This window comes from Littorina saxatilis, linkage group LG1 (assembly GCF_037325665.1).
Source record: "Littorina saxatilis isolate snail1 linkage group LG1, US_GU_Lsax_2.0, whole genome shotgun sequence".
In the NCBI taxonomy this organism is placed as follows: domain Eukaryota; kingdom Metazoa; phylum Mollusca; class Gastropoda; order Littorinimorpha; family Littorinidae; genus Littorina; species Littorina saxatilis.
The window spans coordinates 100,929,088-100,957,021 of record NC_090245.1 but is presented as its reverse complement, the minus strand read 5'-3'; the positions used below and the strand labels follow the sequence as shown (position 1 = coordinate 100,957,021).

The 27,934-nt window shown below is 42.2% G+C and overlaps 2 protein-coding genes across 11 annotated transcripts in view; one reads left to right on the top strand and one right to left on the bottom strand.

The window, feature by feature from the left end:
- The window catches only part of LOC138947567 (casein kinase I-like), a 59,999-nt gene extending 43,974 nt beyond the window's left edge, over nt 1–16,025 (top strand). For 7 of the 10 annotated variants that reach the window (XM_070319104.1, XM_070319067.1, XM_070319090.1 and 4 more), the window contains 2 exons: nt 5,755–5,864; nt 9,419–16,025. In XM_070319104.1, the coding sequence (XP_070175205.1) occupies nt 5,755–5,864; nt 9,419–9,476 (168 nt within the window). In that variant the 3' untranslated portion in view covers nt 9,477–16,025. Of the gene's footprint in view, nt 1–5,754; nt 5,865–8,877 lie in introns of all 10 variants that reach the window. The other 3 variants (XM_070319128.1, XM_070319113.1, XM_070319077.1) reach the window with 1 other exon arrangement.
- A 2,173-nt stretch (nt 16,026–18,198) lies between these two features.
- The window catches only part of LOC138947634 (guanine nucleotide-binding protein subunit beta-5-like), a 29,986-nt gene continuing 20,250 nt past the window's right edge, over nt 18,199–27,934 (bottom strand). The window contains exon 10 of the mRNA XM_070319145.1: nt 18,199–23,414. Coding sequence (XP_070175246.1) covers nt 23,403–23,414 — 12 coding nt within the window. The 3' untranslated portion in view covers nt 18,199–23,402. The remainder of the gene's footprint in view (nt 23,415–27,934) is intronic.

Below are 27,934 nucleotides of genomic sequence, written 5' to 3'. Positions count from 1 at the left end.
ACGTGGTCAATATCATACGGCTTTAAAGAAAACTAAAAAACCATAAGCGGGGTTGGCGGGAGGGAATTCACTATGTGATTCGGGTAAGTATATTAATCAAATGAAAATTTACTTATAAAATTTTCGATTAAATTACATATTCTTACTCCGAATCACATATAGCAGATTGCTACAACAAGGCGGTGGGAAAGAAAAATCTAACTCACTCTAAAAATCCTTGCCAGGAACTGGCCCGCTGCCAACAAGTCAGGAAGGGCCCAGTGGCAGTGGGAAAGAAAAATCTAACTCACTCTAAAACCTGGCCCGCTGCCAAGAAAGGCAGGAAGGAACCCAAGAAACGTCCTGATTGACAGCCGCCATGTCTCTCAGGCAGAAGTTGCGAAAAACAACTTCAGAGAGCCAGTAAGCTGTGCCCAGCACTTCTTCCAATCTCCTGGACCGTAAAACGGTCCGGGAAGAGACCCAAGCCTTGGATTAATAAACCAGGGCCTAGCATTGTAAGCCGTTCGGCGTACTTTACGCCGAAATAACATCTCCAGTACGCGGAACTCGATTTGGTGTACGCCGAAATGCAAAAACCTGTTATTCCCAAACGATAAACCCAAACAGTCCCAGCTTTCGTTTTGTGCTCCGTTCGGTTCAATTCTCAATCGGTTTGACAGTTTGCTTGAGCACGCACTTCCTCTGGCATCGCGCGAGCATGCTTTTTGCCGGTTTTTTGTGGCTCTAGACTTGACATAATGTCTCGAAGCGACATTGTTGAACGTGGTCAGCCATTCAGTGACAAAGAATCCAGGTATTCCTGGAAGTGGGAATGGCTGGATTTCGTTCCGAAGGCGGAAGGCAAGTCAGAAGAAGTAATGTGCCGATACGGACTATGGCTCAGAAAGGTTGCTATTTCTGGCAAAGCATACTGTGCCGGAAAGAAATATTTTACGCGAACAAGGGCTTCGCAAGGCCAAGCAGTTCAAACTTGAATCTTTTTCAAAAAACAATAAGCCAAGAAGGATCATCTCACAACATCTGCTAAAGACATTTCCAGTGTGTAATTTTTTTTTTAACAACTTCAGTTTGTTCTCTGTGTAAAGTTTTCAACATTTTCAACTTAAGCAAAGGAGGGACATGCTTTATGCCTGAGACTGTGTATCGTTTTCAAAAACTTTAAGACAAGGAGTGACATTGCTGACATTGAGTGACATTGTGTTTGTTTAAAGGCATACTAACGCACTCCCGTGTTTACAAAGTGTAGTTTGCCCACAATCGATGTCAAACGCACCATAAGACCATATAATGACGATACGTCACCATGCGCGGACCATAATACATGCATTACAGCTTGTTCTAGCCTCTGAAAAAGTGAGGATGTCAACAAAGCCGCGGTGTTCTCTCCCTTGCATCAACGTTACATGTGTTGCCAAATCTATAAATAGGACGATCCAGATCAAAATGAAAATTCAAATATCTCAACATTTAAGGGGTCCTAGACCACAATATTTTGCAGGGAACTTAATTTAGTCTGTCTCCAGCTGTTGGTAAAGCAATTAGCGTGTATAGTCATCGAGTACATATGGCTTTAAAGAAGGTAAGCACTTTTAGGCCAAATAACACAAGATTGTCAATGTCAGTTTTCTTGTTTTCTGTCTGTGTTTTGCTTGTTGGTGAAGGCATAATTTATTTGCTCAATCTTCTTTGGGGGGGATAATTTTAGGTAAAAAATCTCCAAAAAATCTTCAAATTCAGGGGGCTTTGCCCCCCGGACCCCACTGGGGGCCTCCTGTAAGCTGAACTCACTTTTTCCAATGCTAGGCCCTGATAAACCCGAGCCCAGTCGAGGGAAAGACAAGCTGCCCCCCCCCCCCCCCCCTTTCTATTGGAAGGAAATGCCAATGCCCTGGAACGATCTGTGCGTAAGGTTGTCCACTCAGTGCTAAGAAGGATGAACCCTCGAGGTGACCGTAAGACAATCATGCCAAAGTATGCAAACCTTGGGATGGAGTGAAGCCCGAAAGGCCTGAAAGATAGAAGTCAGCTCAAGAAAAAAGTGACCTATCTCCACCAATGAGAGAGAGAGAGACCCTGAGTACAAGGTACCGGAGTCCAACTCGATGAGAAAATCTCAAAAAAGAGATGGTCGCCAGTTATCCTCTACCAGTCCATGCGAACGCAGAGAGAGAGGTAGTACGAGGAAGCAGCGACTTACGAATGTGCGTAAGCCACCGGAAGTGCGGAAATCACAGTGGTCGAAGCCTGGTGTGACTGGTGACCATAAACAAAATGGCTAAAAGCCAGAGTGTTCGCAGATCAGTCTGCTTGTAGGTAATTGAATGTGAATCAAAAACCCGGGTAGCCTTTTCAGACCTTAGCATCCTAGACTGCGTCAATGCAAAATGTGATTCGGGTAAGTATATTAATCAAATGATAATTTACTTATAAAATTTTCGAAACAAAAACAAACAAACAAAACAAATCAAAGCTTGTGTGAAGAAAATGAGTTGGCCATTCTCCTAGTCATTCCATTTTGACCAAACCTGCCGATGCTGTGCCCTGTGGTGGCCAAAGCTTGCCACATATTTTCTTTCTCTTTCGTTATAGGACTAACTTGTACTACCCCTTATGGGTTCTTGCTTAACATCTTTTTTGGTTCAGACTTGTTCTGGTATTTGTGCTTTCCCCATGCCACTGGGCCCCATGTGCATGAACAAAGTGCCTTTAGAGTGTACCCCATTCTAGCTGCCCTTACTGCATCCAGCTGTGATCTATCGCTAATCTTTTGTAGCTGGCTTCAACTTTGTTTTCGCTGTAGCAGTTCATTTCTGAATGGTTTTGTGCATTAGATGAGACAATGGAATGATTGTTGTTGGCGATGGTACGAGCACTGGTGTTTAGTTTCCTGGCCACTGTGTGACTGGATGTGATGATATTCAAAATCCGTTGTCCAAAAGTTAGTTTTTGAACTTATGTGCCGGTTTTGACCCTAGCACCAGTATTAATTAAAACAGGTGAGTGTTGTTACTAATTGAAAAAGAAATAACATACTAATTGAACAAGAACGAACACACTAGTAGTTTGATGAAAGAAGAAGACACTATTAGTTGAGCTCAGAATACTGCAAAAGATTCTACTTGTACCTGTAGAACAAATATTTTATGGTTGCAGTTTATGTTAGTAAATTAACCAGAAAAACTCTGTGTCTGGTGATGAGGCAGCAGTTAGACGGATGGCATCTGTTTTGTAATTGGGGTTGTCCAATCTAATCATACAATCATGTTCAAGTTACATGACATGAATCATAGGAAATTTGATCATGTGAGCCATTTTGCAAATGTACAGATTTCAAACTTAAAAGAGCAAAATTGTCTGTGAAAAGAGGAGAAAAACAAAACCTATGCATCAATGAACCAAAGGCTTCACATGACTGCTTTGCATCATGTGTAAACTCTGGCAAACTGGCCGTTTTTGTTGTAGCTTTGAGATGGGCGGCCTAACGTGTGTTCAATTTCACTGCCGCCAGGTAACGTGATGATATTTGTGCCAGTCATTATACTTCAGTCATGATCTGCTGACTGCATGTTCCAAGTGATGTTCTAATGCACCCATGCAATGTACAACCCTTTTTTCTTTACATTTCTGTTTCAAGAATTAAGACCTTCACTAACTTGAAAATATTGCATGTCATTTGTTTGGACATGTAGACAGCTGGTTCGTTCAGCCACTACGAGATTAATTCATAAATCATTTCTTGTTGGCTCACGTAAGTGTAGCCTATGCGATCGTAACTTTGTCTGTCTGTGCGTGCGTGCGTATGTGCGTGCGTGCGTGTGTATGTCTGTGGTAGAAACTCTAACATTTGAAGACGTCACATTACATTGACGTCACATTATGACGTAAGAGGGTTAGACGTCACGCGAAGGAAGTACTGAAAGTCTCGGTCATTATTATTTTGAGCGGGCCGAGACTAGTTGGCAGTTGTGTCCCTGTAACAGACCTGTTTACCCTTACGATTTTGGCGTAATTTATTACGATTTTCTGCAAAAAATACGCCATTCCGCTATCCGTGTCAAGACTACGATTTTCATAAATAAAAAATTTTAAAAAAAAATTTAAATTTTTTTTATAATTTTTTTTAATCAATTCACATGTTTGGCATTGTTTTTTTCAATGGCAAAATGGGGTGAAAAAGCACAGGACTGACCAGAGATCATGTCTGTCTGACGAGACGCTGGAGAGCCTTATTCTAGTGGTGAAGTCTCGCCCTCACTCATTCGGCAAGCGCAAGTACAGTAGAGAAGCGCTTGACACACTGGAAAAGGCCTACTACGAGCAAAAGAAAAAGAATCAGTGATGCATGTGCTTTTGATGGGATCTTCTTTGAAATTATGATGACTACAAAAACTGACTGATGACTACAAAAACTGACTGATGTGTTTTGTTTGTAAATGATGGATATATGTGCATGATTGCGTTTCGCAGACACAGTTGTCATGTGCCGCGGCGTTGTAATTAGCGACGAATGCTGGATGATTACTATTTTTGTGCCAGGATTACTATTTTTGGGGCTGAGCATTACTCCAAAACACTTATGGGGGTAAACAGGTCTGCTGTAAGTAGGCTACATGCAGACAGACAGATCTAGATCTAGTGTCTCGCTTTCTTGCACAGTTTCACCTATGCTCTTTCTGTGTGTGTGTGTGTGTGTGTGTATGTGTGTGTGTGTGTGTGTGTGTTACTGTTTGTCGATTTCTTACGTGAGCCTTGATGGCTTCGCCTCTTGTTTTCATGATACTATGAGTTTTGGAAGCAGAGCTTGGACTCCAGGTTTCAGTAGCAATGATGTTTTCGTTCAATGTGTTTTTTACTGTTGAGAAGAAGTGTTCTGTTGAACAGGTGGGGTTTTTTTCCCCCCACAAGAAATGTACTTGCTTTGTGGTGCTGAAGAAAAGTTGTTGCCTGTATTTAGCATGCAATTAGCACGCCTGCTTGATAGTTCATTGGCATGTTGTTATCTTTCTTCGTTTTTTTTCGTCTGCAGAAGTAAATTTGTAACTGGGTCAGCAATGTATAGCCTGACACAATTACCAAAGTGTAATAGTTATTTAACCTAGTTTAAATCTAATCTGCTTATTTTTGTCTCTAGTCAGTTGGAGGGATGATTTTATATTTTTGTAGTTGATATGTTTGCATCCATTGATATTTAAAATAATATGTTGAATGGTATTCAAAAACGGTCTGCATTATCTTAAAAGAGTAGATCAGTTGACTTGAGAACTAAAGCAAATTACAAGGATCAGTGTTAACGACCTTGCATGATCACTGTTGTGGTAGACACAGATATAGTTGAATAACAGATAATGTCAAGCTTTAGTTCCTTTAGATATGTGCAACATCTGAAATACTGTGTGAGTCTGCCACCTGACTTCCATTAAATAGACTGAGAACTTATAGCATTTATTTATTGATGTTGTGGTTAATGTACAGGTGGACTGCTTGGATTTTGGCCGCTTTTGTGTTGTGACAAGATGTAAGATTTCAGCGCTAGCACTACTGCAGGTTTGCACTAGTCTCAGTGTTGTCACATTGACCCCAAGGTGCTGTTTGCAATGGTAGAGGTAAATTGTAAGAAACTTGAGGAATATACATTTTATGTGGTCCGACATTGATTGTGCCTACAAGCATGGCAAAGGCTTCATTCTTGAAATGATGAATACACAAACCTGTTTGAAGGGGAAAACATTCATCAAACTTTCCTGATTTCAGGTGGTAAGTTCGACCAACGGGGAGCTTCAAACGACAGACGATCCAACAGCAGTTCACTCTAACACTCCTATCACAGCTCAGCCAGACGTCGAGGTGGTGGATGAGACAAAGTATGTACAGCTTGATTCACTATTTCAGTTCGCAATTAGTTCATTAGTACATGTATCTTTTAAGCATTTGATATGACTTTTAGGATGCTAGGAGATCAACCTTTCATACACCTGAAAGGCAGCCAGTGAAAATTTAGCGAATAGATTGAGAATGGCATAATGAGAGTTTTAGGGTGGGAGGAGAGTGCGTGGAGTGGAGCATTGGGTGAATTGAAAGTATTTATAAAATACATATTACTAGGATGTATGGAAGTAAAGGTTTTGCGGGTTGGTTTTTTATCAGTCAGATTTAGGATTCTAAATAATTTATTTTTTTTCATCGCTATAGAGATAATGAACGCTTTATGTTTACATATGTAACGAGATGTCTAGAAGTTGAGCATTGCAACTTAAGATTAGGCTTTCTTTAAAATTATAGGGAGAACTGACTTGTTTAAGGAAACAATTTTTTATCATTACCTTTGTACTGAGGGCGATTTCCATTTTCTCTTGGCAGATTTTTGTGTAAATCATTTCAGTAAATACATTCAACATCATTTCTAGGTTAGAATACCTTGCTGAAATCCAGTGCAAAACACCTTGCTCGCGTTTAGGTGTGTAAATGAAAAAAGATGTTGTCATAAAAGTAGGCTTTCTGTATATGGGTTATTCTCCAGACCTGTGTACCAGGGGAAACCATGTTACAAAGTTGACCTTTCTTTACTTTACCGAGACATTTTAACCATACAAATTGATTTCAATAATACATACTGGTTCCATATTTATCCTTGGCGCGCAGAGAAAGAATTAGAAATACTTGCACATTTTGTTTGTCTTTGTACAGTAAAATACAAGGGTTTCAAAGTACGTCAACTTTGTAACATGGAAACCAAAAGTTGTGATATGGATTTGAACACTAACATTTGAAAAAAAAAGACACAAATACATACTATTAAATTACATATTCTTACTCAATTCACATAACAGCATTTAACTTCAGTTTGGTGCGTAGACATTGAAAGTACTGACCCTGGTAAAAGGGGGAGGTAACCGCATGAAAAGTTCATGACCTATGACATAGTCCGTTATGGTTACCTCCCCTCGGTCTACTGCGCATGCGCGGCAATGCTGACCGGTCTAGTCATTCTCTCACTTCAACACGCAGTGACAGGACGTTTTTTGTACTACTCTCTCAAGAGAGCAAAACTTCTTTTATCTCAATAAATACCAAAAGAAGCAAAGACATCACGAAGGTTATGTTCGCTCGACGTTCTTCCACTCTCATAAGGCAAGCATAAGATTGGTGGTAGGGGGGGGCAGTCAGTCCTTCCTCTCAGATCAGCCAGGACTCATGTAGCTAGATTTTTGGCCTCCTTGCTGGCGGTACTCAAGTCCAGAAGACTTTCCCAAGTCAACAGCCAGCGTATGGGAGGTCCGAGGACATTTTTCCTCAACTTCGACATACGTTACGTTGCAAGCACTCACCAAGAAGGCAGCAGTTCTCTGCCAGCTATGGCAGCTGCAGGGCAAATACTCGCTAGATCATAAAGAATTTCCGAAGTCCTAAGCGCAGCTTATTGGACTTCTGAGGATGTTTTTCTCAACTTCTACCTGCGAGATGTTGCAAACACTCGCCAGGACGGTAGCAATTGTCTCTCAGCTATGGTAGCTGCAGGGCAAATACTCGCTAGATCATAAAGTGAGTAGCCCACCACCTATATTAGCAATCTGCTATTACGTGAATTGAGTAAGAATATGTAATTTAATAGGAAATTTCAATAATAAATTTCCATTTGATTAATATTCACATAGGGAATTCCCTCCCAGCCTTCCCGCTAATGTTTCCATATAGGATTCGTTTTTCAGTGGAGAATGCCTAGACCGGTCAGCTTTGCAGCGCATGCGCAGTAGACCGAGGGGAGGTAACCATAACAGACTATGTCATAGGTCATGAAATTTTCATGCGGTTACCTCCCCCTTTTACCAGGGTCAGTACTTTTAATGTCTAAGCACCAAACTGAAGTTAAATGCTATTATGTGAATTGGTAAGTATATTAATCAAATGGAAATTTATTATTGAAATTTCCGATTTTTGTTGTTGCATGTCTGTATCATGATCTAACTGGAGTATTACTGAAAACAAGTAAAGAGAAATCAGAATACATTCTATTTGCCATTTAACATACGTTATAATCCTTTTAAAGGACTAAAAATGCATGCCACAAAATGGTACACAGCTCTGGAGAATAACCCGTATGCGGAACCTTTTTTTTTTTTTCATTTACAAGAGCCTGAGATGAATGAAAAGCATAGATGTGTATAAGTGTAAAAAGGTTTAAATGTTTTTTTGGTAAAATTCATAGTAGAAAAATAAGCAGAAGAAAACATGATAAGAATTCATGCTTGCCAGTTCACCTTACATTTGCATAGCATGGACACTGTAAATTTATAGCAGAGTTTGGAAATTGCCTTCAGCTGATATTTACCTACATCATATAAGTAATATGTGTTTGGTGCTAGTTAACATCGCCAGTTATCCAGCACTTGTCAGTCGGTATCTGTGCACATCTGTTTTGTGTGTGTGTTCAGTTTTCCTCCTCCAAACCTACCCCCTTTTAAATTTGTTTTCTATTTGTTTGGGTTTATACCAGTTTTGATTCAGTGCTTTTTCAGTTTGTTGTTCCTTTTTTTTGTTTTTGGAATGGTGATAAAGTTAATTTTGGTATTGTTTGTTACCCATGTCCCGTTTTGGTTGTTTATATTTTTTGTAATCTGACAGTCTATGGTAGGGTAGTGTAGTGACCATTTCCAATCCAATCCCTTTTCTTCCAAAACCTTTTTTACAACTAACCTTGGTGCTATATTTTTGTGAGCTTCTTTTCTCTGAAACACCTGTGCTGAAGAAGATGTGAAGAAAAGAACTTGCTTGCTGACTAAACGTAAATGAAATGGAAAAGATAATAGTTTGCAAGTTAAATTGGTGTTGTGTGCACTCATTGGAGTTTGCTCGGACGTGCTGTTCCTCTTCTTGCAGGTGCTGCTTCTTCCGACGACGCAAGAAGAAGAAAGGCCGCCATGCCTAAGTCAGAAAAGCGGCTGCAATTTTTATAGCATGGCCCCCAAGCCCTTCCACACTCTAGGCCCATTTACTGTAGTCGCCAGTTTTCTTGCTTGTTCACTTTTTTGCCTGTTTATTTTGGTGGAGTCATGTTGAAAAAAAAAGATGTTTCTTTCATCCATGTTCACTTTTTGCTTTGGAGGAGGAAATATATTTGTACATCATCTTGTTTGTGAATGCTTTTCCTTCTTTGAGGGGAGGCCTGTCTGTTGGCACCAAGCTCAGATGGGACACAACCGTTCCTTGTAAGGGAGGGGGAACTAAATTGTACGGTGTAGAGAAAGCACACCAGTTTTCTGCACTTCTCAGCCAAGAGAGAAGACTGATCTGGCCCTAAATCTTTGGCCTGCTCTGAGGAAGGAAAAGCGCAGACGTCTGTCTGCCACGTACCCACCTCACCACACACAGGGCGTACGCTTGGCAGGTCAATGCATTTCTCTTTTTCTCTCGCACCCAGGTGCTGCGGCTGTTTCCATCGCCGCAAGAAACGACCAAAGCCAAAGCGCCAGAAATGACTGGCTGCCTTTGGCCAGCCTCGGGATACAGTGCCGTTAAAGCCGCATGAAGAATCCGTCACGGAGGATATGAGCACCCCCAGCGGGTCTCGCGGCCACGGAAGTCCAGCAAGACCTGTGATGGCATACTTAAATCAGACTTTCCTTTAGGATTGGGAATCGAGGGAACGAGAGGGGGGAGGGGAGGGGAGGGCTCGGGTCAGTTTTTGTGTTCGTCACCTAGTTCGCTTTAGGCTGCTTTTGGTTCATAGTTTTGTCTACTGCTTTCTTGTGGCTTGTCAAATCAAAGTGATTTTCTTTTGGTAGGTTCGGTTGTGCACAGCATTGCCACCATTACATTTTTGAGTTGAATCATTGATTGTCTTTCAGAGAATATTTAGGAATCTGTGAAAAAGTTGAATGCTTTTTTTCATTTTTTCATTTTTTTGTATGTACTATTTTATTTATTCATAGTGTTTACTTCTTATGATTTTGGTTTTCATTCATAGTTTTTGTGTGTGCCCAGTTTGTTTTGAAGTACATCTATGTTCCAAATTTTCTTTGCAAGAAAGGAATAGAGTTGGGTTGATATTTTTTATTGAGTCAGTGAGTGATTGAAGGATTTGCAAGTGATTATGAACAGTGCTGTGGGGAGAACGACATTCGATTATCAAAGAAAGTAGACACAAAAAGGAAGGAATGTAAAATGTGGTGTATGAGACAGTATTGGGAGTGACAGGGGAAAACAAACGGTAGTGCTGTTCCTGATCTCACTCATATCACATTTTGCCACCTTCTTCTCCACAGTTTATGTTTTCTTTCTTTTTTGTGTTATCTTATGCCTCTAAATTGAAATGTGAGTCAACAAATGTGCATTTGTCTTTGATTTCTGTTTGCTTCTAAGAAATAGTTTGTCGTAACATTTTCCTGTTCTTCAGTTGCAAAAAGGGAAGTTAATATTGCTGTTGTTTTACATGCACAAGTCCAAAGATAAAGAGAGAGAGGAGGTAACAAATGTGCTGTCAAGCAAGGGAAGGCTGTGTTTTTTGCCTGTCAAGGTCTTTCACTGTATCCCGGGACTGGCCAAAGGCTGCCAGTCCAGCCCTGTATCATACCTACCTTGTATTCTGACTCTTTGACCAGTGTGCGTGTATGGCAAACCTCCTAGCCCCCCCGTAACCTTATGCCGGCTGTGCTTGTGTCAAATGTCTGAAATTCCAAGAGGAATTTTTGGAACTCTTTCGCTTTTGTTTGTAACTGACAATAAGGTTACAGTAGCTCCTGGCAAAGAAGGAATCACCTGTGAAGTCTGCCAGCGCGAGAGCTTCAGCTCCAGCCACCCTGTGACTAGGAAGTGATCTTGTGAGTGTGAGAGGCATGCTGCAAACTTTGCGCTTGCTTGATGATGAGGGCATTGTTCTGTACATAGGTGGCTTTGAGCAGTGCAGAGTCACGTATTCCACTGTGTGAAGTGACTTGCCTGTGTTTGACCAGAATGAAAAGTTTGGTTTGTTCTGTTGCTCTGGCAGCTCTAGAAATATGAGCTCTGCAAAGTTATTTCGCGGTTTCCAGGAGGTTGTCTGCTTGCATTTTCGAACATGTGTTTTAACATTCAGAGTTTTAACAAGGTAATGATTGTATCCATTGTGAAAGAGTGGGATGATTTGTATTGGGAAATGAAGGTGGTTGGTGAGGTAGAAATGTATCTTCCATTCTTCTATATCTACCTGCTTCTTTCCATGTACATTTTATTCCTTTTTTCTCTCAACATAATGGAGGCAGACAACCTTCTATGAAATGCCTGGATGCCTTCAAGTTGGAATGTGTAAAGTGTTACAAATGTCCTCAAATGCGAGAGGGCAGGAAATGAGCTGGCTGAAAAGATGGTGTGCTTTGCCTCTTCCTAGACTAGTCAAAGGTGAAAGAAGATAACACAACAGTTGCTGTGAAGTGTGGCACACAGCAGACTGTGTGGCAGGTATGATGATCAGATTGGCTCGGACTTTCTTTGCAGAAGGTTGCTGTGGGTGTGTGTGCGTGTGTGTGTGTATGTGTGTGTGTGTGTGTGTGATCATGAAAGTTATAAAAGAGTGAATATGATATGTATGTATTTGTAACAATTAAGGCTTGCGTGAAACTGATTAACTTAGTTTAGGGCAGAAAAGTTTTTAAACGGGTGTCACCTATTATCTTATTGTGTGTACATGGATGTATAAAACATTGGCGTTGCCTAGCACTGTACATTTACTTCCTAAATCACACAATGTTTCTCTCTTATTTTGTAGCAATCGGTGACTCCTCCAAATATTCATATGCTATGATCATCTGGCAGACAGAATTGGACATGGTTTTTATAAGAATAAAAAAATAACAAGGGGAAAAACATTGATCCAGCACATCCTGTCACCCTTTCTTTTTTTCTGATTTTGCTCATTAACTACTGCTGGAAAATGCTGTACTGTATAGCAAGATGTTTTTTATTCCCATTTCTCTTCTTTTTTTCACCTTCATTTCCACCAACAGGCTGCTTTACTCTGTCAGAAACTTACTGTGCGTTTGCCACAAAGCACTGTCTCATTTTTAGCTTTTGTCAACTAGAGAAAGGGAAGGAAACCTTGTCATAAATTTGTCTTTTCCTATTTCATCACAGTCTGCATGACATACATCTGATGCTGCTGCTTTGACTGTCCTAACTGAATCCAGCAGATTTTATTTAATTTTAATTTTCTTCTTCTAGGGATATGCATGCTTCTGTGTGGGGGGTGAGCTTTGAGAAACTGAAAGTTGATGGTGCGTATGCATGCATGTGTGTGTGTGTGTTTGTGAGATAGATCATTCCCTGCGAGGTGTTGGGCAGGCCAAATTGATCAGACGATGATGTAGCTGTATTATTTATGTGCATGATTGTGAAACTTGTTATTCCTGCTATGCTCATGTATGACATCAGAGTTGGAGGTATCTGTGAAAAAAATGTTTAACCCAGAAAAAATTCTAACTCCCGTTACAGCTTTCTCATTTTTTTTTTTTCATTTGAATTGCAATTTTATGTATCCTTCCACCTGCCACCAGTCCATTTTTCCTTCATTTTCTAATGTGTAAATGTATGTATCGTAGGGGCCGGGCCAATGATTTGGGGAAGGGTTTTTGGGCGGGTTGATGGGGTTTGTGTCAAAAGTTTTGCATGGAACTCTTTATATCATGGGGCTCATGGCCTCTGATGTTTTTGTTGTCTACAACAGGATTTCACGTATGCAACTTTTGGTGTACTGTACAAGAATGCTTGTGTTAATGTACAAAGACCTCTGACTTTCATGTTTGGTTTTATTTCAACCTTTTAAAACGTTCCTCTTTCAGCACCCCCCGCGGGTAAGGGGGAAGAATTTACCCGATGCTCCCCAGTATGTCGTAAGAGGCGACTAACGGATTCTGCTTCTCCTTTTACCCTTGTTAAGTGTTTCTTGTATAGAATATAGTCAATTTTTGTAAAGATTTTAGTCAAGCAGTATGTAAGAAATGTTAAGTCCTTTGTACTAGAAAACTTGCATTCTCCCAGAAAGGTAATATATTGTACTACGTTGCAAGCCCCTGGAGCAAATTTTTGATTTGTGCTTTTGTGAACAAGAAACAATTGACAAGTGGCTCTATCCCATCTCCCCCCTTTCCCCGTCGCAATATAACCTTCGTGGTTGAAAACGACGTTAAACACCAAAGAAAGAAAGTCCTCTTTCAGCATTTTTTTTTTTAAAGCTTTGTATGTTCCATCTCATATGTAGTGAAACCTTGACTTTGTCCAATGTTGTAGATGCATAGTGTTTTACCTTGCCCTCCATGGTCCAACTGTCAACAGATTTATTTTGAAATAGGAAGTATGCAAGGTAACTGTTGCTGAGCAGTGGCTGGAGTGTAAATGAAAGAACGGACACAAAAAGCATGAACAGGTTTTTGACTTCAGTGTGGAGATGTTCCAGAGCGTCTGAAATTACTATTTATGGTGTATGTGGGCATGCTGAATTTGAAGATCCGTTTTGGAGCAAATGTGAAGTTATTGTATTGTTTTGTTAAATTAGACAGTGTTGTCCCAGGCATAAATTAGATCTGCCATTCCCAATACACAAAATAAATGTAAATCTTCATTTCTATTTTAGTATTTGTATTTATTGATTCATATCTGTTCCAAATGAGTGAAAATAAAGTGTGTATGTGGCTGTTGTATTTTCTTGTGAGAAAAAATGAACAATGACTGGATGGTTTATGTTGCAGTTTAGGGTTGCCAGGTCTAAATTATGATGGCATGTATATGTACCACTAACTACAGGCAACAAAATATTTAGTCCTGATTTTTTTTTTATCTCATGAAAAGAAACGTAACTTGTTGGGTTGGAATTTGGAGAAAAAGATTTGTTTAACTCCTGAAATAGTGGACCACTAATTCTTTTATCAGCCGTCATTATTTCTGGAGATGAGGCTGTTAACCAAGTCGATTGTATGTGAATGGTAGTTAGAGTTTATGTTTCATTTTTCACAAGGCATCTCTGTAGCATTCTGTGTGTACAAACGGCAGTGAGATGTATGTACACGGCTGAAGAACTTAAGCAAGTTCCACATTGACTCAAGTCCTAAGGTAACACTGACATATCAGAGAGTACATGTAAAAGACATCTTCAGCTTTGTCAATTATTCTGCGAGTGAGCTTTTCTTACTATACTCCCCCTCTGTGATTAGTCTCGTAGTTGGCTTCTTTAGTCACGCAATTACATCTTCAAAATTGCCTTGCATGAAAGTGAAACTTGCTAAAAACAAAAACAATATAAAAACAATTATAAATACAACGTATACACACACACAAAACTAAACACACGACACACATTTTTTTTAAGTGTTTTTCATTTCCAGATGAGATGGTATTCCTTGCCCTGATTGGCTGAAGTTAGGTTTGACCCTTTCATATGCAGAGCTGCCAACCCTCCCAGATTTTCCGGGAATCTCCCGGATTTTACAACTTCTCCCTGCTCATATTCAAGACCAAACAGTCCCCCTGGACCCCTTGGCTCCTGGATTTTGACTTCAGAAGGTTGGCAGCTATGCATATGATTAGTACAGTGTGTTTATTCTGAGAAAGAAAGATTTGACATAGGAACTTACACTTGCAGCACACACAATGACATTTATCTCAACTTTCAAATTATGCAGATTTTCTAGAACTGATTTTATACTGTGTCCATTGTTTAGCTCGTTTAATAAAGAAACAGATCTGGAACTAAACCATTTACTTTTTAGACAAAGCTGTACTGAATGTAAAACACCTATTATTAGTTGACTACTATTATTAACAAAGTTTGTCGAACTGTATGTTTGTGTGTGTGTGTGGTAACAGTTCCATGCATGACCGATTTGAATTTCAAAATGAGTTGTGTGACAAATAGGTTACAGGTAATTTTTTGGCTGCAAGATTTTTTTGAGATATGTATATGCAGGAATGTTGAGTTAAATTGCTGTGTTCTGAATGTACTTTTTTGAGCATTTGAGAACAGCACATTTTTATGATTTCTACCACCAAACTTCAAATTTGTTAAGTTTTTGTCTTTTGATGTGTCAGTGGTGAAAAGAGTACATGTATGTCTGCCATTAGCTGAAGTCTAACATGGCATCTTTATTTTGAGCCAAAGTTATGATATGGTGTACAATGCCAGATATCGTTTAATCATTTTTATTTTTATTTTTTTTAATCGTAAATTTATCACGGAAAATAACCTTAAAAGTGCAGAGTTGGACAGCTTGTTATTGCAACAAGAGGCGGGCATTTCCAGATTTAATGTGTGAATGAATTACGAGTGTCTTGACTGATCTCCATTTTTGTTTTCTGCGAAAGATTGGTTATTGACAAGTTTTTAACGAGTTTAACATTTAACTGAGTTTTGTACTAATTCTACCCCCCGCGGGTTAGGGGGAAGAATTTACCCGATGCTCCCCAGCATGTCGTAAGAGGCGACTAACGGATTCTGTTTCTCCTTTTACCCTTGTTAAGTGTTTCTTGTATAGAATATAGTCAATTTTTGTAAAGATTTTAGTCAAGCAGTATGTAAGAAATGTTTAGTCCTTTGTACTGGAAACTTGCATTCTCCCAGTAAGGTAATATATTGTACTACGTTGCAAGCCCCTGGAGCAAATTTTTGATTTGTGCTTTTGTGAACAAGAAACAATTGACAAGTGGCTCTATCCCATCTCCCCCCTTTCCCCGTCACCTTCGTGGTTGAAAACGACGTTAAACACCAAATAAAGAATGTACTAATTCTTCTTTCTTTCTCACCCCCCAACATTTCATTTCTTGTTCCACTCTGTTGCTCCCCCCTTCATTGTGTGTGCTATCTGTAAGCTTTGATGTACTGTATGATAAGAGAAGGCAACCCTTTGAGTTTTTACAGTTGATGCTGGTTGACTTCTTATGAAAACATGTACAGTTGATGATATTGTGCTGATTTTCTTGTTAGGACATTGAATGGCTCCCCCGGGAGCTGCTGTGGTCTGTATGGAGTAACATGAATAAACAAAAAAATATCAACTAATACAAAAGGCTTTTGTTAAACTTTTTTGGTGTTTGAATGGGCGGATGGAAAATGAATGACATCCTGGAAGCCATTTGCGAAGCATTGCAATCCAGGTTTCCCAATTGCTTCGTTTCCGGCCGATTTATGTGGAGCACGTGATGCGCACAAAAAATATTGGCGGTCTAGAAGTGTCGTCTGCGCAATGATCACGGCGGCTTTCTTGACCGCCAAGGACGACCACGCACGTTGTGAGACGTCATTCGTTAGACCTCAATTGGCAGACTGTGCCCAAAACAAAGAAAGGTCTGAAAAGGGACAAGTAAATAGGTAACCAGTGGTATGAAAAAGGACAAGTAAATAGGTAACCAGTGGTATGAAAAAGGACAAGTAAATAGGTAACCAGTGGTATGAAAAAGGACAAGTAAATAGGTAACCCGTGGTATGAAAAGGGACAAGTAAATAGGTAACCAGTGGTATGAAAAAGGACAGGTAAATAGGTAACCAGTGGTATGAAAAAGGACAAGTAAATAGGTAACCAGTGGTATGAAAAAGGACAAGTAAATTGGTAACCAGTGGTATGAAAAAGGACAAGTAAATAGGTAACCAGTGGTATGAAAAAGGACAAGTAAATAGGTAACCAGTGGTACAGTGGAACTCCACTTTTTTAACCACCTCTAAAAAATCTCAGAAAATCAACGGAGTCTACAAAGGGAGGTAAGTTCAGAGGTTATGAACAGACAATCGAAGAAGAGAGGGTGTATAAAGGGGTAAGTCTTCATCAATCACAGATCCCCCAATACCAACCACCCTGTGGTCTTTTTTTCCTCTTTCTTTTTGTGTGGTTCGGTTGAGGTTGAGGATTCATGACATCTTTCAGTCCCACCCATGGTGATGATAAAGCCATTTCCCTCAACCCACAGTCCCACCCATGGTGATGATAAAGCCATTTCCCTCAACCCACAGTCCCACCCATGGTGATGATAAAGCCATTTCCCTCAACCCACCCATGGTGATAAAGCCATTTCCCTCAACCCACCCATGGTGATAAAGCCATTTCCCTCAACCCACCCATGGTGATGATAAAGCCATTTCCCTCAACCCACCCATGGTGATGATAAAGCCATTTCCCTCAACCCACCCATGGTGATGATAAAGCCATTTCCCTCAACCCACCCATGGTGATGATAAAGCCATTTCCCTCAACCCACCCATGGTGATGATAAAGCCATTTCCCTCAACCCACGTATGGTGATGATAAAGCCATTTCCCTCAACCCACCCATGGTGATGATAAAGCCATTTCCCTCAACCCACCCATGGTGATGATAAAGCCATTTCCCTCAACCCACCCATGGTGATGATAAAGCCATTTCCCTCAACCCACCCATGGTGATGAAAGCCATTTCCCTCAACCCACCCATGGTGACGATAAAGCCATTTCCCTCAACCCACCCATGGTGACGATAAAGCCATTTCCCTCAACCCACCCATGGTGATGATAAAGCCATTTCCCTCAACCCACAGTCCCACCCATGGTGATGATAAAGCCATTTCCCCCAACCCACCCATGGTGATGATAAAGCTATTTCCCTCAACCCACAGTCCCACCCATGGTGACGATAAAGCCATTTCTCTCAACCCACAGTGATGATAAAGCCATTTCCCTCAACCCACCCATGGTGATGATAAAGCCATTTCCCTCAACCCAGTCCCACCCATGGTGATGATAAAGCCATTTCCCTCAACCCACCCATGGTGATGATAAAGCCATTTCCCTCAACCCACCCATGGTGATGATAAAGCCATTTCCCTCAACCCACAGTCCCACCCATGGTGACGATAAAGCCATTTCCCTCAACCCAGTCCCACCCATGGTGACGATAAAGCCATTTCCCTCAACCCACCCATGGTGATGATAAAGCCATTTCCCTCAACCCACAGTCCCACCCATGGTGACGATAAAGCCATTTCCCTCAACCCACAGTCCCACCCATGGTGATGATAAAGCCATTTCCCTCAACCCACCCATGGTGACGATAAAGCCATTTCCCTCAACCCACCCATGGTGATGATAAAGCCATTTCCCTCAACCCACAGTTCCACCCATGGTGATGATAAAGCTATTTCCCTCAACCCACAGTCCCACCCATGGTGATGATAAAGCCATTTCCCTCAACCCACAGTCGAACCCGAGACAAGTCTGATTCACTGCTTTATTGCACTTTGGTGTTATCCATCAGCTTTTATTACTAGACACTTAAACATGGGTGAATCAGTGTAGCAATCCAGTAATATCAATCAAATATAAACAAATATAAAATTAAATGAATCAGACGGCTTTAATACAAAAAAACTGAAGTCAAAAACAAAAGCACAAAAACGGAGTAACAGAAGTATGTAACAGAGTAAATGTGTAATACTGATCAGCTCTCCTTCAAATCCTTTGGGAAACAGTATTTTATTTGATAAATAATGTCAACATGAAAGAACAAAATGGTTATAACTTATATTATCACATGGAAACAAGGGTGGAACAAAAAGTCTGGGGAAATGAGATTTACTTGAGAGCTGAAAACGCACAGTGACTGTGATGATTTTCTGGCATACAAGTTGCAAACACTAGTACTTCATACAGGAATTGTATCACATCAAATATATTACACATTTTCATCGAACAATTTTAGAATAAAATACAAATGAAAGAAGCTACAATTGTATATCGTATTACACTGCAATAATATCCAACAATTACATACTGAAGTACTAACAAAAGAAGCTACCATTACAGATGATCGGAACATCAGAGCATTCCATATGAACTGACAAGGCTAGATACAGATCTCGATAGCTTACTTACATCTGAACTCCTCTCACTCATACATCGCTTATGAACCTAAGCTTGCCAACAGAACAGATTTAATTATTCACCAAAGCTTCAAATACACGTTTTTCTCATTGTAAGCGCCTTCTACCCTTGTTCTGCTGCGCCACCCAATCTGATTGCAGAACATTCTTTTTAACATTTCTTTGCAAACACACAGCCAGTGTTCCTCTGCCATGCCAGACTTGACAAAGACAAAAACACAAGGAAGAGAAAGAGTAATGTTTCGTGCTCTTGTGAAAAATCTTGCATTTTCAAAGTTTTTTTTATTTTTTTTCCTTCATTTCATTTAATGATTTCTTTCATTTTTCACTTTTTTTATTTTATTTCTTTTCAACATGTATGTGCCTGGCTTTCTGCAGGCCTTTCAACAAGAACAACTATAATTATATGTACATCAAAACTGTATGGCAAATATTAAAAAGTGTAGATTATCTTTAAACAACAGCACCAATACAGAACAAAAAACTTTCTGAACAAAATGGCATGACTAGTTGAGACAGTAAGTGTACATTTTCACCGCATCATAAAAATTAGGATATCAGATCATCAATTTACATAAAAACCCACAAAGTGGGTAACAGATTTTTTTTTAAAAACGCAAAAAACGGTGAGATTTTCTTGATATATTATGCAACACTTTAAAAAAAATATATATGTACACTGTCCCTAAAAAAATTAAAATCAAAAGAAATTTTAAAATAAAAATAAGAAATGGAACAAATCAAGTTAAAAAAATCCTGAGCTTGCATACTCTTTATGCCTTTAAAACAAAATGTGACCCGTTTTCACAAAATGATAGATAAGTCGCTGGCGGCCAGCTGCTCAGCGAACAGAATAAGATGGTGAGAGTCAATATGGTTGAAATTCACTTTTTTGCTGTTTCGGAGAGAACTATGCTTCATTTACCTTATACTGCCTGCATTTAGTCAAAATCATACTAAAAATGTGTTAAACTTAATTTTTTTTATACCTACTATCGATCCGAAGCGTCCCTTTCTTGTAAAGAAAGACCACACAAGGCCACATTGTCAAAGTGATTGTTTGCAGAACCCCCGCTTGTTTTACATCGTTGGAAAGGTCAAGGACTAAAGGTTGATCTGGTGCACCACGACTTTCATAGAAACCCAATCATAACGGTTGTAACTGCAAAAAAAAAATCTTTCTGGTCTCATTTCTATGCTCTTTTATACTATTTCATAAGCTATAAAGCATGTATTACCTAGGTTGCTGGGGTCAAATACCTGTTTTCAGTGTGACAATTTTAACAGTGATTTTCTTATAATGGCCAAAATGCTGGTTAGTAGCTTTAAACTAATGTAACAAAGTCTTTTTTTTTATCGCTCACTTGCAACTTATATCATCTTAAAGAGAGATTTCTCTACTTTCTTAGCATACATATGATATCACAGGATGTTAAAAATCAACTTATCTATCATTTTGTGAGAACGGGTCACAAATGATATGAACTGTTATTTTGCGTTGATAGTGATCATATGCTTAAAAACTGATGAGATCAAAATCCTGAAAAATCCAAATGATCGTAACAGCCAAAGCTGTTAGTAAAAAATACTATTACATCATACAACAGCAAACAGATTGTCACCAATTATGCAAACATATTTGACATGAAACAAAACAGAACAGAATTCAACATTATCCAAAAGAAACAAACTAATGAGTCGCCCCAAACTACTATTCAAGAACAATGTCAATGAAAAAGCTTGTCTCTCATACATTTCTGGGAGCAAGAAGTTGTATATTTTTGTGAGTACATTATGCAGACATTCCCAGTAAAGTGTTGACTGTACACGAAGCCACCATTACAATGTATAGTGTTGATCACTTGGTCTGAAAAAAAACAATTCTTAAAGTTATGGTCATTTTTTCTGGTCCTTTCAAAATTAGATTTTTTTTTACAAAAATGCAAAACAGTAAGATTCAACTGTTTTCAATATGAAGTAGCTGTTTTACTGAATACATTGCATTTTCATGAGACAAAATTCTTCTTCTACAATCACTTTGGTGATAACTTTACTTAACTAAAAGCCTTAGATTTTCTTAGTAACTCTCTATTTTTATTTACAAAATCCTTCATGTAATTTCACAAATGACGATTTTTTTGTTTACACTGCTACTCTTAAATAAAGTAGAACCTCCCATAACGACCCCTCCTTAACCCCCTCCATTTGCCAACCAATTTTCAGGACACAGATGCCTTTTACACTGTAACAAACCTCCGAATGGCGACACCCTCCTTTTTCAGACGACCGACCATCAAAGGGTCAATAACGACGTTCACCTTATTACCTATCAGTGAGTGTCAAAGTTCATAATTACCCAGCACACGCGCCCATCATTAGTCACGCAGACCGTCATGAGCCAGGCGTGGTAGTCAGCAGTCAGTAGTGCGTGCAAATCAAGCGACCTGCGGCTGTCCCCTCTCACCTTTAGCTTACACAATTGAAGGACCGCCAACAACTCGATAAAGAAAGAGTGGAATATGCTCTGTTTACAGTCCTGCTAGTAATGAACTATTTACAACACTTCTCTTGACATGAGTTTGTGATGTGGTGTCCGTCAAAGCGTTCTGTCTTGGTTCAACTTGATATTTTAAATGGTTGAGAGGTGGTGCGACTTCAACAAAACAACAGAAACTTTCTTCCATTGCGAAGATAACCTAAAAAGGTTCCTGCAATGTATCGATCCTGAGATTGGAGCAAGTCATAACTAAAAGCAACAAACGTGAAACCGCATACGGAATCACAAAGAGTCTGGGAGTGGAAAAACAACAACAGATTCCATCGATAATCAAAGACGACGAGTCTATTTGCAACAGGTGGGAAAGCCGAGAAAGCTGTGACAGAAAACATTCAGAAAGAAGTTGCCTCCGCTGTGATGAAATTCTACCCCCTTAAATTCCAAATAAAGACCCCTCCTTTTTACGACCGATTTATATGGACATTTTCAAGGTCGTTAGTCCTTGATCCACAAACACCATACAGGCTTACTTATGACTATGCTTCAAACTCCTGCAGCTGCTAAAAAGCAAAAGAGGAAAAGACACAAACCAAATACATGTAGATTGTAACAAAGTACGAATGAAGTATGTATGGTTGTGAACAGATTTTATCATGGTTGCCTTTATTCAGACGGTGTGAGCTATGCTTCTAACTGAGAGAAAAACAACCATGTCCTTTTCAATGTGGAGATTGGGTCATCAAAATAAAAAGATATTCGACACAGACTGAGACCGTCATTGTTCTATCGAGGCGAACAATAACTTGGGAAAAACTGTCAAAATATGTGTAAAATATTGGTAAAAAAAATACAAATAACATTTATGTATCAATCCGTTTTTACGTAGAATCTTGTTAATGTTTTACAATTGAACGCTCAAAAGCATTCATGCTTTTGTAGTCTTGACCATATATCAGTTTTAGCTGGCATCTGACGTCGCACGGCTCAAAGAAGGGAAATCCAATGTCCAATCGATACATACAGCTGTTTTCATTTGCATGGTAACAGAAACAACCCTGGCTACCAGAAATGATGTGAATCAGCATATTTTTGTTTACAACTGCTGGAATCAGCATGTATCAAGGTATCGTGCAAGACCTTCGCTATTCTTAGCAGAGGGCTCTGAAACAAGTGTAGATCAGACACGACCCACAAAAGCTGATCTGTGTATTCCAAAGGCAAAGCATGATATGATCAAGACTCAAGACTCAATTTTACAGGGAAGGTAACTCAGATGAAGACATTCTCAAGAATTCTGACATCAGACAAAACAGTATTTTCATAGAGCTTGCTTTCAAGCAAGGACATAACAACAACAAAGTATAGAACAAAATTGCGTGAGTGGTATTAAGCTAGAACAACATGTGCGATACCATCTGTGAGGCCTTTTTTTGGTAGCATGAACAGTTTGCCACTAACGCTGATGGGGTCTATGTCGACCAAAAGAGTGGGATTCCATGTAGGTGGAGTTCTTGTAGGTGGATTCCCTGTATAGAGGGAATACCACAGGGTGTAGTTCCTGTGGTGGTTCGCTGATATTGCTGAAAGTCATGTGATGCTTAGCAAAATCGGTAGAATTTGATGTTTTTCTATCTTTTTTCATATTTCTTAGAAATTCGAGTATGGTTTGCAAGTTTTATTAAAAAACTCCACCCTGTGTACAGGGAATCCCCCTACAGGAACTCCACCTTCAGGGAATCCCACTCTTTTGGTCGACATAGACCCCATCAGCGCCACCAACACCTACATGCTCGTGAAAACAGCTACATGGTTTGTGGACTCTGCACAAGGTCATGCCCCACACTTTGACAGAAATATCACAGGCCAGGACAGAGCTGTACAATGAGCCCCATTATCTACAGTGCAGAGCTGTTGTGATTGTGTGGTGCACAGTCCCAAGGTTTGTGCACAGTCCAGTCACTTCCGTTTTCAAATATCAGCATGCCATTAAGCGTCATCTGAGGGTGTGATGAGTAGGTCTTTGCTTCCGTTGGCTTCTTGCTCACGCCCACACCTGTAAAACAAAGAATTAGGTTTGTTACCTTCTTTATACAGGGCTAACACCAAAAAAAAAGAGAAAAACCTGAAAGGTCAGGGTCCACGGCGGCGCCCCCCAGAACCTGAGGCTTTTTTTTAATTATCTTGTAGGGACAAACTGTAAGGCTTCTTTTTAAGCCTACTGTCTATATGATACTTACCGAGACAGTACTATTCTTGCACATTATCTATTATAGGCCGAAAAAATTGGACAAAACGCTGCGTGGGTACAATTATCTCCCATAACCACGCGCCACCGTGGATCCCAAGCACTGTCCGAGTGCTTCCCCCCCACAGGATGTAGGTGGCGCGTCCTCTTTCTTTATGAGCTGCAGACCCTCAAAAAGCCCATAACATATCAAGAGGGGAGGCGGGAGGGAAACTCTAATAGTACTGTCTCGGTAAGTATCATATAGACAGTAGGCTTAAAAAGAAGCCTTACAGTCAATATAACACTTACCTCGACAGTACTATTCTTGCACAGAATACCAGAGTGGTGTGAGGGTGATATGTAGAGTATTAAACTCCTTAATCAAAATCACTTAAATCCAAGGATTAAGATAACCAGGCAATTTTCGAACAGTACTACCGTAAAAGAAAATATACCCAAGAAACATACCTTAGACTGACGTGACCATGCTGGCAACCACTGCTGTGTGGTGAACTCAATGTCAAAGTCCAGGCCACTCAAAGCTTGAATACCACAGAGTCTACGGCAAGTGGCTAAAGCGATGAGGAACAATTAGTCTTAAAAATCAGCAACTTGATACTGATGCCTGCCAGGGGTTCAAACTCATTGCTACGCAGGAGTTTGAGGACCAGAAAGACATCCCCCTTGGGAAATGAAACCCGAGGTTTAGACACCGCTGCATTACTAATACCCGAAAGGACATTAGCGATGAGGGAGGACCTGATCAAGTGTTCAGGTCTGCGACCAGTAGCGGCCGCAATCGTGGAAGCGATGGCAGATCTGTATCCAAGAAGAGTCTTAGAAGAAAGACTCTTCTTTTGATACACTTCCACCAGGAAGTTGGCCAAGTCCTGTGTTGAGGGATAAAGCGGCTTTATCCCCTTGGACAAGGCGAAGGTGGCCCAAGCTCTCCAGCGTAAGTCGTAGAGCTGATTAGTTGATCGCCTCTTAGCGTTCAAGGAAAACTCTACTGAACTCTTGTGCAATCCTAGTGCAAGCAGTTTGGAGCGCACAAGAGCCATGCGGTCAAGCACAGACTCTCTGGACGTGGATGAGGGAGGCATGATCGAGGCTGGAGCAGACCTCCCCCGTCCAGATCCAGAGGTAGAGGGTCTACGTGGGTGAGACCGCGAAGATCTGGAAACCACGGAGCTGTTGGCCAGTAAGGCGCGACCAAAATCAGTCTTGGTCGTTCCTGCAGATATTTTGCCAGCACCCTCGGAATCAGAGATGTCGGGGGATAGGCGTAAGCATCGAGGAGCCTCCACAAGAGAGTGAATGCGTCCAAGTGGAACGCATTCATGTCTCGAAAGGGGCTGACGTACCTGGGAAGCCGAGCGCTGAATCGAGTTGCGAACAGATCGATCAGAGGACGGTCCCACCTTGCACACAGACGCTGTAGAACGTTGTGAGCGATGGTCCATTCTGTGAAGAGAACCTGATCGCCCCGACTGAGAATGTCGGCCAGGGCGTTCAGTTTCCCCGGAACGAACTGGACTGACATCCGGACCTGATTGGTCTGGCACCAGAGCAGAATCTCCTCCTCCAACAGGGAGAGGGACCGAGAATTGGTGCCCCCCTGGTGGCGAAGGTAAGCTAAGCATGTGGTGTTGTTGTCCCCGTTGAAAATCAGAGGGGCCAAGGACAGGCCGAATGGGAGGGCCCGAAACTCGAACACTGTGCCCTCCCAAACGAACCGGAGCAGATGTCGGTACCCCGGGGCCACCAGGATGTGGAAGTAAGCATCCTGGAGGTCCCAGACATGGCCCAATCGTTTGGCCGGATGGCCAACCGGACCGACGAAGGGGTTTCCATCTTGAACTTGCACCTGTGAAGGTACAAGTTCAAGGTGGAGAGGTCCAACACCGGCCTGAACCGGCCGTCCTTTTTGGGGACGGTGAACAGGCGGGAGCAGAACCCCGGAGAAGGCTGAGAAAGGGGGTAGACCGCCTTCTTCTCGACCAACGAGTTCACCTCGTCCTGAAGAGCCTGCCATCTGGCAGGGTCTCGAGGAGGGGGGAACGTCAAGGGTAGAGCGGACAATGGAGTTGTGACGACAGCGGTAGAGAAAACCCCGACCACACCACCCTCAAGAAAAACTGGTTGGAGACCAGTCTGCCCCACATGCCGCGGGCCCGAAAAAGGGAACCAACGGACGAAAGAGGGGCAACTTGAGGGGGCGTCAACGTAGGGCCGGGACTCACTGAAAATTCTGCTGGAGGGCAGGCGCAGGCTTGCGACCACCCCCCCTGGTGGTGCTGCTTCCCCTTACCTGTCTGAGCACCCTTCGTCTTGCTTGGGAACGCGACAGGCGCCTAAGAGGAGAAAGAAGGAGGCAGTGAAACTGGCTTCTTCTTCTTCTTCTTCTGAGGCTGGGAGCTGGAGGTGACTGTAGCACTTCTCTTACTCCCCGCCGCCGTCGCCGAAGCAGCGAGGCCAACCATCAGAGAATCAGTGTTCCTCTGGCGTGTGGACTCCACCACAGAACGAACAGTGTCCGGATGAAAGAGGGAAGAAGGCTGAGGAAACGTGTTCCTCAGACTCTTCCTCATATCCGGAGGCACTATAGAAGTAGGCAAAAAATGATCACGGAACAGGGCCAATAAAGTGGACCCGTGTTCCAATGGCCAATTCTGCCGCAGACGTCACGCACGATCGCACGGCATGCAAAGCCCGATCCACTCGAACCGTGTCAAGGACCCGAGTGGAATCGGACTCTGCCCGATCGGGAGGGTCCAACAGTGTGGACAGCGTGCTCATCCATGTCAAGGCCTGTGATAGGGCCTCGACTGTGGAAGAAACGGTGGCCTCAAGATTGTGGAACGAAGCAGAGCTCAGTTCCACCTTCTTGACCGAAGGCACCTCCCCAACGAACACATCACCGTCAGCCCCACCCTAAACACTCGAAGTCTGGAAAGGGAGAGTTCGAGAGTCAAAGGGAAAAGGGAGGGACGAAACAGATTGGACACGAGGAAACAGTGGAGGTGCGCCTCCCGAAGGAAAGCATGGCACTGAACCCGCGTCCTCCCGAGGAACACAGGTCGCGTTTGCACGTGAATCTGTACTCCTCAGGCGATGTGCTGCCGCTTCCACCGTGGCACTAAGACTAGGGTGGAACGCGAATTGCCGGCGGCCGGATCGTTCATAAAACGAGCCGCCGGCAGACGTGGCGTGAGCCTCCCGCGCCCGGGCCGAAGCGGACTCAAAGGACGAGAGGGCGTCTCAGGGAAGGACGTCCTGAAACTGTTCAAACGTCCTTCTAGCTGTGCGAGGGCGAGCCTCCTGCCTCTCGTCCTCAGACCCCGGGTCCACGTCCTGTGTGTCAACACTAGACGACAGACGCTTAAGAGAGGCATCCGTGACGTCAAGACGCCGCGTGATGTCTGTCATGTACTGTTGGAAAGTACGAAGCATAGCTTCGGAAGTTCCATCAGAAACCGGCAAGGGTAGAGGATCAGTGTTAACCTCAGGGCGACCCTGATCCTCCTCCCTATCGTCCTCCGACTCACTCTCCTCTTCACTTCCCGACAACTCCTCAAAAGCAGGAGTGTAGGGAGCTTGAGGGGGAAGAGCCGAAAGCGATGAAGCAGGCTGTGAAGAAACGCCCACAGAAGCAAGAGGCCGCGAAGACCCCTGCCCCAAAGACGAAACGTCTCCAGCAGCCGAAGGGGGAGAAAAACAACAACCCTGGGACTGTTGGGTCAGCCCAGCCAACGAACACCCGCCATTTATAGACTGAACAGGAACCCATCGGGTCTGATCAGAAAAGAAATGGTCCGGTCCGGTCGGGGGTGCCGATCCGGTCCGGTAGGGTGGTCCGGTGGTCCGGTTCGGTCCCGTACCATCCGGAGGTCCCGTTCGGCACCGAACCATGTACCCACAGAAGTGTTCGGGTGGTTAGGTCCGGACGTGGACATACCGTACCATCCGGACCCGTAGGTCCGGTGGTCCGGTATGGTCCGGTTCGGTGCCAGACCATCCAGACCAACAGAGGTGGTCGGGTGGTCCGGCACCGGACCATCCGGACCCGTAGGTCCGGTACCATCCGGAGGTCCCGTTCGGCACCGAACCATCCGTACCCACAGAAGTGTTCGGGTGGTTCGGTCCGGACGTGGACATACCGTACCATCCGAACCCGTAGGTCCGGTTCGGTGCCAGACCATCCGGACCAACAGAGGTGGTCCGATCCGGTCCGGTAGGGTGGTCCGGTGTTCCGGTCCGGTGGTCCGGTCCGGTCCCGTACCATCCGGAGGTCCCGTTCGGCACCGAACCATCCGTACCCACAGAAGTGTTCGGATGGCTCGGTC